General features: G+C 42.1%; 1 protein-coding gene across 1 annotated transcript in view; it reads right to left on the bottom strand.

Moving 5' to 3' along the window:
- The window catches only part of FBLN1 (fibulin 1), a gene marked incomplete at both ends in the record, with an annotated part of 81,070 nt that overhangs the window by 9,069 nt on the left and 58,237 nt on the right, over positions 1–13,764 (bottom strand). Inside the window, 2 exons of the mRNA XM_082014025.1 lie at positions 11,278–11,409; positions 13,378–13,520. Coding sequence (XP_081870151.1) covers positions 11,278–11,409; positions 13,378–13,520 — 275 coding nt within the window. The remainder of the gene's footprint in view (positions 1–11,277; positions 11,410–13,377; positions 13,521–13,764) is intronic.

Genomic DNA, 13,764 nt, shown 5'->3' with positions numbered 1-13,764 from the left:
CATCACCGCAATCCATGATCAGGATCACATGACAGTTGAAGCAGGAAGCACCTCTGAAGGCCATCTATACAATCTCTTGCTCAAAGCAGAGTCACCTAAAGCATGTTGCTCTGGGCTGTGTTCAGTCTGGTTTTGAGTATCTCTAGGGATGGAGACTCCACAGCTCAACGCAACCGTAGCGTTCAACTACTTTTACAGTAAAGAACTTTTCTTGTAGGTTTAAATGGAATGTCCTATATTTCAATTTGTGCCCACTGACTCTTGTCCTCTCCACACCGCTGAGGAGAGTCTGTCTCTGTCTTCTTTACTCCCTCCCATTACATTGATCACATTGCCCCTGAGCCTCCTCTTCTCCAGGCTGAACAGTCCCAATTCTCTCAGCCAATCCTCATATGACAGATGCTCCAGTGCCTTAAATAATTTTCATCACCCTCTTCTGGACTCTCTCCACTATGTCCATGTCTTTCTTGTACCAGGAAGGCCAGAACTGGACACAGCAGTCCAGTGGTGACCTCACCAGTGCTGAGTAGAGGGGAAGGATGACCTCCTTCAGCCTGCTGGCAACGCTCTTCCTAATGCAGCCCATTGGCTGCTTTTGGCACAAGGGCACAACATTACATCATGATCAACTTGGTGTCCCCCAGGTCTTTCTCTGCAGAGCTGCTTTTCAGCTGATAAGCCCCTAGTGTGTACGGGTACACAGGGCAGGACTTTGCATTTCCCTTTGCTGAACTTCATGACGTTCCTGTCAGACCGTTTCTCCAGACTGTTGAGGTCCCTCTGAATGGCAGCACAACCCTGTGTGTACCAGCCACTCATCACAATTTTGTTTCCTCTTCAAACCTGTTAAGGTGCACTCCATCCCATCATCCAGGCCATTAATGAAGAAACTGGCCCCAGTATTGATTCTTCAGATACACCACTGGTGACTAGCTCCTACAACCGTTTCAGCCTGGCAGTTCAGCCATTTTTCAATCTAATCTACCTCACTGTCCACTTATCTAGTCTACATTTCCTTGGGTTGTCTATGAGGATATTAAGGGAGAGGGTGTTGAAAGCCTTACTAAAGTCAAGATAAGCAACATCCACTCATTCTTCTCTCATCCACTAATCCTGTCATCTCTTTGTAGAAGGCTGTCAGGTTGGTCAGGCATGATTTCCCCTTCATAAATGCTTGCTGACTACTCCCAGTCACCTTCTTGTCCTTAATATATTTGGAAACGGTTTCCAGGTGGATTTGCTCCATGACCTTCCCAGGGTGTAGTTCGCTAGATCCTCCGTCTTAGCCTGCTTGAAGATTGCAGTGACATTTGCTTTCTTCCAGTCCATGGGAACTTCTGATCACCACAATCTTTCAAAGTTAATTGACAGTGGCCTCACAATGACATCAGCCAGTTCCCTCAGCACTTGTGGGGCACCTCATCAGCTTCCATGGACTTGGGTATGTCCAGTTTGTTTAAATGTTCCCTAACGTGATCCTCCTCCACCAAGGGTGAGTATTTCTTGCTCCAGACCTTCCTATTGCTCTGAGGGCCCCGCAACTCCTGAAGGCCAGTCTCATCAGTAAAGAATGAGGCAAAGGCGGCATTAAATACTTCAGCTTTCTCCATGTCTTTTGTCACCAGGTCTTCTGCCCCATTCAGAAGCATGCCCACATTTCTCCTAGTCTTTCTTTTGCTGTTGATGTACTTGTAGAAGCCCTTCTCATTGCCCTTCGTAACAGTGGGCTGTGCCTCCATAGGCAATCTCACGGCCATTACGTTCCTCCAGTCCTCTCTAGTTCATGACTGTGCCTAAAGGCACAATCTAGCTGTCAAACTGCAGGCATTTCCCAGACCACCAGATGTCTGCTGACTTAAGAAAGTTAATGTACAACTCAGATTCCTCCATCTCTCAAAAGCTAAATAGTCCTTTTCATTTTCTCTCTCTTTTTTTTTTGTGTGTGAAAGCTATCTGTATTTCTCTCAATTATTTGTGACAATAACAACGTAGGCTCCTGCTATGTGGTGCTCTATAGTTTCTGATATAATCTGTTTTATTAGTAAGTGGCTGCTCTTTGGAAAATGAAATATTTCTTGGTAATCATCACTGCAGGCATCAAATCATATACAGAAAAATAGCTCTGAAGATATCATTAATCCTTGAGCTGCCACACCTGACAAACATAAATATGGTTAAAGGATTCAGAAAACTCATTAATCAAAATACAAGTACTGAAATAGATTTCCTCTTGCTTTGAAGTATATTGCCCTCATAACATTGTGAATTAGACCTTCATTCAAGTTTGATGGTGAACATTTCATAAAATAATAGATTTGGAGAATCAAGTTAGAGTTGGATGTTAACAAGGTTTCCATGTCGATTAAGAACTTCTTCACAGGAATGTGGCTGGTTATACATATCTTTGCTGAAGTATCTGGGCACAAGATTTTCAAAAACATGTAGTTTTCAAACATGGACCTCCCAGATCTTTATTCACATTCCTAAGAAAATGGCCTAATTTCAATTGTTGAGCAACCAAGTGCTTATAAAATGCTTCAGAAGTCAGTTTGGACACATAAAATCCCATAAGCTACGTGACACGCAGGGCAATTTCGCTGTTGGTTTAAGCTGATCAAAAATAGTGGTCCTCCACCCCCTCCCTTGGATTCACACCTGAAAGACAAGAACCAAAAATGTAGCTTGCCGCACAAGCACTAATGCCGACAACCAGGAAAGGGCTGGAATGTTTGTTCAGAGGTAGACAGCAGAAGGGGAATTTCCCTCTTGAGCAGCAGCAAAGCTTCAGATCACTTCATATAACCCCAGTGTTCCCTATCAGGAACAGAAAGGCGACGGTGATTTTGGTACTGTAACAGTGAGTATTGCACCAGTAGCATAAACAGGACTCCTAATGACTTGGGCCAGTTGGTGCAGTGCTGACCACATGTCACCTCAGGAACAGGCAAAAATGCCTGTGTCCCTAGAGCAATTCAGTAATTGCTGCCCAACCGCGCAGCTCAAAGCTGTACCATATGCTCCTCTGGGAGGTGTAAAGCAGGATCAGGGGTAGGGCAAGACACCCCTCAGAAAAAAGAGCAGTGTAACAAGGCGCGCCTGCGCCTGTGACCATGAGAAACACCTATTGCTCAGATCTCTCCCGTGCTCAGGGTACCTACTGACCACAGTAATCATTTATAAACCACGTAAAGACAAAGCTCTCCTTTAAAGACTGTCCAAACAATTGCGTCTAAGACTCTCCAAGTACTCACAGCCTTTGAAGTTTCCACCTAGAGTATAGGTCTTAGTTTAAGTTTAGCTAAAACTGAATCTACTTGTCTTTTCACCTCTAAAGAAAAAAGGAAATTACAGTACAGGAATTACATTTCAGCATGAAAAAGGATCTTTCTGCCGTATTCAACAGATGAGATATTTGGGATTCAATTTATTATAAATGCTATCCTTCAACCACTCAATGAAGTTTAATTTCATTAACACTTAGGCTTCTCTAGAAAGCTTTGATTGCTGAAATGCATCAAATAAAGAGGCAATAAAGAGGCCTCATGGTATTAATACATTTTTTGGCCAGAAACAAATGGTAAATATTTTCAAAGCTATTATCTGTCATGTTGGATCATATGGAGCCTTGGTATTATGAAAGAATTAAAAACAACCTTTGATTTTACTGAGGTTTGGCTAGTTTACAAATACTATGATCTTTATTAAGGATACCAAATAACTTCAGAGAGATGTGCTCTTATCTTGGTTTGGCAAACTTGAAGTGCTTTTAGATCTCTGGTTTGCCTTCCAGCCAAACCTCGCAATGGGTTTTAATGTTGACAATGCTGCGAAATCACTCATGCCTAAAATGCAATAACTGTACTTGAAGTAGCCTCATTAAAAAATAGTTTCCACCGTATATATTTTTAATCCTTCCTGTTCCACCTTCGGGAACGTGACATGTAGTATAAGAATCTTACATATTACAAAAACAGGTGGAAAAACTTCACAGCTGAATATCCAAAACGTGCAAAATCACGTCTATCAGCCTCCTGATACTTTATTCCCACTGTCTTACTTACAAGGGGTTTAGTGTCCATCACGGTACATCATCATGTACACGCAATCTCTTCATTTAGTGAGAGTGGCTTAGTTTACCCTACCTGTCCCACAACCACATTATTCTGTCTCAGCCAAGCTTTGATATAGCAGTGTATCCATGACACCTGGGCAATTAATTATGGTAACCCTAAGTATTTCTTGGCAAAGAGCCACATTATGGCACACAGCACGATATGGCTCTGTGATTCAACTTACCATGGAAGAAAAAGTACCTAATTCTGACGATTTGACATGAAAGCCCTTACAGAGCTGCTCAGTCATCACCTAGAGGCAACAGCTCTGCTGGTATTGTTAGCAGAACTTCTGACAAGGGAAGTTTTCTGAATCTTAATGTGTGTTAATCCCTGACCAAATTCTCAAAACAAGGCTGAAATAGGGGGTCGCTTCACCACGTTTGACCCCTTTAAAAATAAAAAGTTAGGGTGTTTGTTTTTTTTTTTAAGTGAGCCATGCATCTGTGCATCATACAGGGAAAGAGTTACGATATGCCTTGAGTCTCTTACCTCCCGTCTCCATGTTTATAGGGTGTGTAGGAGCTACTGCAGGAATGAGATGCTTGCTATCATCACACAAACTCAGGAGCAGCAGCAGAAGCAGCTGAATCAGTTGCACAAATACTTCACATTTGGAGATCCTCAGAAAAGCAGGTCTCTGACTACTAAATTGGAGCAAAGCACCTCAGAAGGCTGAATCCACACAGACATCTCTCAGAGGAATTGCTACAGTACGTTTCTCGGTGTACTGGATTCCAAATCTGGCTTTATTTGCTCATTTATGTAATATCTCAGCCCACTGTTTAAAATTAATACCAAAAAATGTATGCTCTGTAATCTGAACCAAGGACCTTTGGCGGTCCCCTGAGCTGCTCCCTGACTCAGTCCATTTCTTTCCCAAGTTGGCAGGTTTTATACTTCACGCCACAAGTTCAGAAAACTTCATCAGAGTTGGAGTGTGATTTATTTGTCTGCTGGCTTTATGGAAACTGTAACCGAAGGTGGTCTGTATGAATGTTTTTGTATTACATTACACTTTCCTACCCAAGGGGTGAGATGAACATTGACCAAGGAGGAGCATTTTGTTAACCAGATACTTGCAATGCACTAGAGTGAAATTTGGCATTTGGAAGGTTGTTCCACTCAAGCACAAGACTCATTCTCACCAGAAAAGCACCTTCAGCATTTCTCAGATACGAAATGAAAATTCACCTCCTGCTTGAGTTGCTTGTTTGCCTCCAGAAGAGCTCTCCGTCTGACATTTTTTCTGGAGGGGAGGGAGGGTGTTGAGAGATTTGACTACTGAACAACGCAGTCATCAGCATCCCAAAAGGGCAGGTTCAGGCAATAAATCTAGGATCCCGTTTACCAAATGGCTTCTGGGCACCCTCGTCTCAAATGTGCAGCTACTAATTTTGACAGGGCAACCTGGCATAGAGAAAAACTCACAAAATGAGGGGCTGAGGGGCTCCTCTTGCGAAAGGGGCACGCCTAGATGAAACCAGAACAAAGATACTGAAAGGGACTGTGTCTTTTTTAATGTGAGGCTGCAAGACCCTGTCGAAAAACCTGCTGAATTATGTCCCTGCTCTGTGTGCTCACTGTGAATGACCGGACAGCATCGGTTTTGTATTGCCAGACACTATTGTTGTTTCATGCTAATGACATTATAGTTGTGACAAAAGGTGGCTATTGTTGCTTACTTTCTAGTAAGAGTATCCACACAGGGAGATGATAACGTACGTGCTGAAATCTTTGCCCCTGTGAACAGCGGAGCTCTCCTGGATGCCCTACACCTCGCCTCCATTTCCCCACAGAAAAGCAACTGTAGGTGAACTGCTACTTTTAGCATCACAGCTGTGCCAGGAAGCCCAAATCAGTTCGGGAATCTCATTATGCTAAACACCGTAACAAACGCACGATAAGAGCCAGCCAGCCTCTGGCCTAAAGATAAAGAGTCTGGAGCAACAGAGGATAAGGGAGAACCAGAGAGGAATATGAAGGTACTTGCCCGGCACTGCAGAGTGGGTGCAGGGACAAAGTTCAGTACCAAACTTTTTGTAACCTAGTGACTCTGAATTTAATGTCAGACCATACAAACGTTTGTGTGGCAGACTGCGAAAAGACTTTGCCACACTGGGAACGGCCAAACTACTTTATGAGATACAGAACTACCACCCCTGTGCTAAGAACAGGTTTCCCCAAAAGGCAAATAAACCTCCAGTCTCCTTCTCCTGCCCCAACCAATATGGGATCCCACAATCACACTTTCTTACGGTATCTGTTTTTGTTTACCTTCTGGTAATTTTGTAAAAGTCTCTCCCCAGCCTCTGGAACGTACGAAACAATCATGATACCAGAAATTAGACTACTAATAAATCCAGTGCTTATTATGCAACTCTTTCTGTAATGGTTCAAAGGTAACATCATGAACTATCACATGCATAAAAGAGGCTGGAAAGTCAGGACAGAGATAGCAGTGAAATCCTTGCAAATAACAATGTAGTTAATACATATCTGTAAAATTATTAGCAACAGGAACATCAGTATATTCAAGCACCAGCACAACACCCCTGAGAAGCTCTACAGGTACAAGTGAAATTTGATAATTGCATTGGCTCTGGATGTTTTTGATAACAAATAGTTATGCTTAATAGGCAAGATTATATGCTCAGGTTAGTATAACTCCATTGTCATAGAATCACAGAATCTTTGGGTTGGAAGGGACCTGTAAAGGCCATCTAGTCCAACCCCCCTGCAATGAGCAGTGACATCTTCAACTAGATCAGCTTGCTCAGAGCCCCGTCCAACCTCACCTGGAAGGTTTCCAGCGATGGGGCATCTACCACCTTGGGCAACCTGTGGTGGCTTCACCACCCTCATTGTGAAAAATTTCTTCCTTATATCTAGTTGAAATCTGCCCTCTTTTAGTTTAAAGCCATTACCTCTTGTCCTATCGCTACAGGCCCTGCTAAAGCTTTCAGCCTATCAAAACTCCTTTTAGGTGTATTATGAAATTTTTAAATCTTCCTGAAGTTTACCAGAATACAAGGTGGTATTACAGTCACCTAAGGAAATGAATGCAATAGCTGAAGGGGAAAATGTTTTATAGTATCTGATAATACCTCAGGCATTGATAGGACATTTTTGTACAGGTTGAAAATGCATTCTTCATTTTTCACTGACAGCTGGTTAAAGGAGGAATGCAGTGAAAAGTCTATAAAAGCTTTTAAAAAAAACCCAAAACCTGGATAGGTCTGCACTTCTGTTTTTCTCCCGCCCATGCTAATAAGTGATGTGCAGTTCTTAACAGTATCTTTTGGATGTGGTGCCACCTTGGCCTGTAACCACACCAGGCAACAGAGAGCCTACAGTGCTTCTTGAACCAGGAAAGAATGAGGTTTCGCACCTCTTTTTAATACAAGACGGTAGAAATACTGGAGGCAACTTTTTCCACAATTCTTTTTCTTCAGCTTGCATGAGGTCTACGCACTGTCACTCCAGCAGGCTGGCCTTCATTCCTTCTCTTCCACTGGAAAATACTTTATGTAGGTCAGCATAGCTAGTTTTGGAGTCTGTTCTTACTTCTTTTGTCTCCTCCATGTCTGATACTGCTGATCATTGATTCCCATTTGATGGATCTTCTTTCCTCCCTTTTGCAATACTGTCCTTGCCTCCTTCTTCTAGTTTTGTGCCTGCTCCTCCTACATGTCCTTTAGGAGACCGTTGTCCTTCTTTTTCTAACATTCCCTGGGGTAGCTCTTTCCTCTGTTTCTAGTTTCTTCCTTTTCCTTCCTCACAACCTGCTCCTACACACTCTGATCTCCTCCTATGACTTCAGCTGCTATCTCCCCATCCACAAATCACAAACCAGCCTGATCAGCCACTCACCATCCAATCCTACATATTTTGCAGCTTTGCTAACATCTTCTCGATGTCTCAGCGTCAACTTAAACAGGTAATGGCTAAAACTGATAACCTGACTCTCTTCAGTCCACAATTATCTGTCAGGGTTGAAGTCCTCACTTTTCTTCTGTAACTCCATCTCTAACAGCTCCTCCCACTCTCTAAACCTTTACCAAGAGAAACCTGTACATTTTCACTTTTTTTTAGTTTTACACTTTTGAGAGCATCTTGTTCCTTTCCATTCACACAAACACAGTTTAGGACATGCAGGTCCTTCTACAGGTATCGTCTCTCTTCTTGTTTGTGACAACCTAGCAAAAAACTGTTTTACTAATGAAGGACTTCCTGCAAGGGCATCTTCATTGATCTGTCCTTTCTCCCCCTCTTTTCCTAGGGTTCCCTCGTTTCTTTGATTCCCTTCATTGGTCTCCTCTGCTCTGACATCAAGTCAAGGTTTATTACACTCCACTCTTTCAGTAACACTAGTAACTATTTTCCTGCTTTTTTCCATATGCTTTTATGGATTTCATCTCTCTCTGAGCTAGTCCATTGTCTTTTCTTTAAAAAAAAACCCTCCCATAGAGGTTTTCTATCTTTTCTCTTGTAAAGAACATTTGTCTTGGAGAGAAAAGATGTGTGCTGATCTAATTTCCATTAGCAGATAAAATAGCTTTGATACTCTGTCATTTCTCCTGAAATATTTACAACAGAATGAAACATGCTTATTATTCCTTTTAGCCATGCATCTGTGATTTACTATCAGAGTAAATGTATTCTTTCCTCTACAATATAGGCAGCAAAAAAAGATTAGAAAATAGGCTACACAGATTGAAGAGGCATATGTCCATCAGTGGTCATCAAGCACAATGTGCTTTCCAGAAGCGTATAAACTGATGATTGCAGCAAGTTGGAACATTCTATCTGGAGAGAGATTCTTGTATACCTGTTGTCACTAGCCCATACATTGGACACTGGTTACCGGGGTACTTGGGCATTCGCTCTGCTGGAGTCCCTATGCTACATCCCCACAGTTCTTAAGTTCCTATAACTTAATGGGATAACCAATAAAGCTTTCGGATAACAAATAAATTTTTCTGATACCGTCTATGTCCTTTGTCTTTTGCCACCCTTATACAAACCCTTCCCCTTTCATTACAAGAGGGACTCACTTTGTCAACTCCTGTGGACTAGGATCCCATCTTATGTATTTGTCTTGAAACTTCCCAGGACTTCTATGGGAACACCTACCATTCTGATTATTAGTCAAAAGAAGAACGATAGTATGATGAGAGCAGCAGAACCGCTGCTGGCACAATTATTTGCAATCCTAATTTCGCACATACAACATGCTGCCCTGAATCTCTGCCCCTCCAGGTAGTATCAGCTGGGGTTTTGTTTTGTTTTTCCTCTTCCAATTCTGCTGCAGGCAGTTTACTTTGCAGCTTCCATCCATTAATCTCAAAGTACTTTTACATAGAGGAATTAATTAAGACTCTTACATACAAGAATTAATTAAGACAGTAGGAGGCATGTTTTATCATCTCCATATTGCACATGGGGGAACTGAGGTGAAGGAAGAGTTGCCCAATTCTTTTGCAGAACTGGGAATGTACTTACGCATATATCATATCCTCTCAACTTGGTGTATAAGAATATTCTTTCTCTCCTAACTTTGTGAGGCAGATATCCAGTTTACCAAGTAAAATACCATTGACACACAGTCCTATTATTCAAAATGGAAACGCTTCCCTCAGGCAAATACCTTGGCCAGTCAAATTTCTAAACACATCCTTCTTTCTTATTTCAGACAGAAAGAAGCACACAGCACGAAAAGCAAACTACTGTAACTACTGTGGGATCTGATAACATTTATACTCTTCTAAAGAATCAACCCAATACCTGAAATCTGTAATCTTATCATCCTGCTTTAACAGACTCTCCCTCTTTCTCTGCATTCACATGTATACTTCTGTTTGATAAAGAAAAAAATATAAACCTAATGACTTATGATTTTTATCTCCAGTTGATAAAACCTTTGCACAGCTGACGCTGAACTATCATGCTTCTGAAATGCAACAGTGCCACCTTCAGATCATACTAAATATGACTTTTTCACAAACCATCAGTATGGACGAAGCACAGCAATGGTTTTTGTTCTCATCCAGACAAGTCCTCCTACAAAGCCCAGAAGCACATATATAAACCTGAGCAGAACCTGCACATTCACATACCAAAACACAAATGTTCACTGGGAACAGTGGTGCTTTTATTTTCATAACTAAACATTAATAAAGAGCAATCAAATACTACTTTTTAATACCTGACATAGTCACTCTCTAAGCATGAGAATCATAGCATATTCCCCTGCCACTGCACTAGCAACTCACATTGGGCAGAGCAGCACACCAACTGGGATCTGCTCCTGCTCTGCAACTTTCACATAATTTGCCAACTACTGCTGGGTCGGTTGGGTCCCAGAGTGAGAGCCAAGCTACAGTATACACCAGAAATATCTATCTGTATGCATGTATGTATATATACTAGATACACTATACACATTACATACTGGATACAAATGGCCCTGCTCTGAAAGAAACCCACCAGAAAGTACGACCCCGGGTTGTGTTGCAGCCCCTCCCTGCTATACGAGGAGATGCAGGTCCAGCGCTATGACCCATGTACACAGGTATACCTCCTGCCATGTCTCCTCCCAGCCAAGCTGAGACTGTAAATCAAACGTGTATGTCCCATTCTGCAGTTTCTTGTAAACCATAGCATTTGACAGATCCCTTTTACCCTGAACAGAGGTATTTATTTAAAACTGAACCAGCCAGTCATTAAATATTAAAACAGGTAACAGTTTCAGTGAATTCAGTCCTGCCTTAAAAATTTTGATTATTATCCAAAAATTGGTGCAATGCTGTTTGAACGAGAAAGAACAGTTAATTAAATTTACAGTCTCTTTGCTGACATACTACATATTTTATATTTGGTTTGATTATAATGGGCAAACCTCATCATTTTAATGCAGAGCCATTTGCATTTGTAATTAGAGACAGTTCTGAAAAATGTTAAAATACTTCTCAAATTAAAGTTTTTATTTTGAATAAAAAATTATCTGTGATATTACTTCAAATTACACATGTTGGACTGGAGAATATTAAATCGATACAGGCTTGAAAATCAAGATGGGAAATAAATTACTTGAGTTAATTTCTTCAACCTTGTTCTACAATATTATTGACAGAGGAAAGTAAACAGAAAACACTCGACTCACCCACTGTCATGCCGTCCATGTAACGCTTGATGATATCAAAGGAATCTCTTAAATTTCCTTCTGTTATATCAAATATAATATCTGCCTGGTTGGCCGGATATGTAGGTGTGATGGCACGAAGAAAAATAATCTCTGCAAATAGAAGAGTATCACAGAATGTACTGAGAAGTATCTGAAAACATCACTGAAGAGCCCGACAGAATTTGATCCAAAATGACTTGTCCTCAAAGCTGGTGGAGGACACCCCTCCCCCACCACTCCCAGTTTGTCCTTTAAAATGGAAAGAAAGAAGATCTGGGGGAAGGGAGGATTTGCATAGATCTATTTTCTCCTCCTGCACCATCTAAGAAGCCCCAACGCCAAAACACTTCTAGAGTCCAGAAAGACCACTCTTAGAAACCCGTCAGGCTTCCCAAATGTACCCAAAGAGGACCACACTGAGGGCCCCCAGTGTGGGCAACGGAGAGGCACCACACAGGTAAACCCCTGAGCTCCGATTCCCTTAGGCAGTTACACAAAGTATTGTCGTTACAAATGACAGAGTCCTTTTGGGTACTGGAGGAAGGTTTTAGGTTTTAAAAAAAAAAAGTGAGACTAGTTTTCAAGCCCCTTGTGAGGGAGGCAAGTATTACCATTCTCATTATTATCCTTGCTCTTACCGATGATGGAACTAAACCACGGGGCTGTAAGAATTCACCCAAGGCCATGCACCGAATTACAGCTTAGGAACGTCTCCTGGGCTTCGGCAGCACTCTCAGATCGCTAGCTCTCATCTCTTTTTATTAAATCATGAGGATGGACTAATGAGGGAATGGTTTGGGAAGCATCCTGGGCCAAATCCTTAGCTCTGCTGCCAGTACACCTGGTGAAGCTGAAGGGGTGTGTATGGGAGTAGAAGTGGCTATGGGGCATTCCTCCATTGCCTGTGAAGTAGGGCCAGCCAAGGCCCGAAACAGGCCTGACGCAATACGTAGCAGCTCTATGCGGCTCGGTTAGTGGTGGCTAAATTGTTCCTATACGTTCCTATATGCCCCACTCCTCCTGCCTGGTACAGAAGTGAAGAATCAGCTTCGGCTTACGTTGAGGACAGCCTTCTGAGATAGCAAGGCCCTGCGTGCATCAGAACTAGGGACTGAAGATCTGTAAGAACCCCTCCAAAATAATCTTCCTTTCCTCTGTCCCCTTCTTCTCTCCCTGTGTCAGCACCACACAGCAAGGTGCCGAGTGGCTCATCCCACAGCGCAGCGGGGCCGAAGGCAGTCATCCCACCTCCGGATGCGTAGAGGAGCTGCCAGAAAATGAATACAAATGCCAAGGAGCAAAAATTGGCTCTTGATCTGTAAGTTTGTATGTGAACTAAGCAAAGTGAGTGCGATCCCTATGAAACTGCAGGATTTAAGAACTCACAGGTGCTGCAGAGGCGGAAGGAACTGAAGAAATACACGCGTGCCCATCAGAATGCAGCATCTGGGGCTGGAAAACTCGCTTTGGGTGACTGGACAGCCACTCACTTGGATGCTTTTTGAAAATCTTAGCTTAAAAACTTTCTGTGCAGTCCTTGGAATTTCCATTACTTTATTCCATATTTTAAAAAACATCACTTATTTTTTTTCATAGGTCAAAACCAGGCAAATCACAGTACTAGATAGAATATTCGATATCATGTGTTTTGTGATTAATATTTGCATGTAGATAAAGGCTATGTCCTTGGAACAAGTCACCTGTCAATAGTGAACAACAGACCATAAACAGATGAGGGATATATAATGAGCACCTGTCTCCTATGGCAAAATATGCAAAAAAAGGAAGAAAAAGTCATGGGGCACATGCCTATTATTGTGAGTGAGGTAAATGGGAATTCAGACTCACTATTTCCTTACACTGGGAAGCTGTATGAGTTAGAGCTCAGAACGACTTTCTTTGCTCCATAAAATTAAAATCCTGGTTATCGAAGGTTTTAATTAAATGAAAGTACACTATAATTTGGAACTGTGCAAACATTTTACTGCACCGGTAGCTAGGCTGGCTTTAGGCAAGGATTTCCGGTGGAGGTTTTATATGTTGTAGTCTATTAAATGGAACAAGGAACAAACCACTTACCTTCAGGTCTTGTAAACTCTCTGAACGTGGGCAGTGAAATGACAGTGTGGGAAATTGTGTGGACCGGATCCAAAACACAGTTGACATCATTTGGTCGACAAGACTTAATGCAACGGATAGTATCTGTCTTTTCAAGTCTGACACTAAGAGAAATGAGAGAGAGACGCATGTATATCCTGAAAATGAATTACTTTGTGTTTTGCAGTCTGGGGAGCTAGAAGCTATAATTGACACAAGTGCTCATTCTTCACCTCAAAAACTTAGGCAAATGCAGATCATCAGAACTGCCGGACCACTGAAAAATCTGGCTTGGCTAACAGTTGCAGTCAAACCCCCCTCAAAGCCAGTTCTTCAAGCCAGGCGTGTAAGAACAGGGAGAACTGTCGT

This window comes from Phaethon aethereus (assembly GCF_964289735.1).
Source record: "Phaethon aethereus genome assembly, chromosome: 1".
NCBI classification, from domain to species: Eukaryota; Metazoa; Chordata; class Aves; order Phaethontiformes; family Phaethontidae; genus Phaethon; species Phaethon aethereus.
This window is presented reverse-complemented; position numbering and strand designations above follow the sequence as displayed.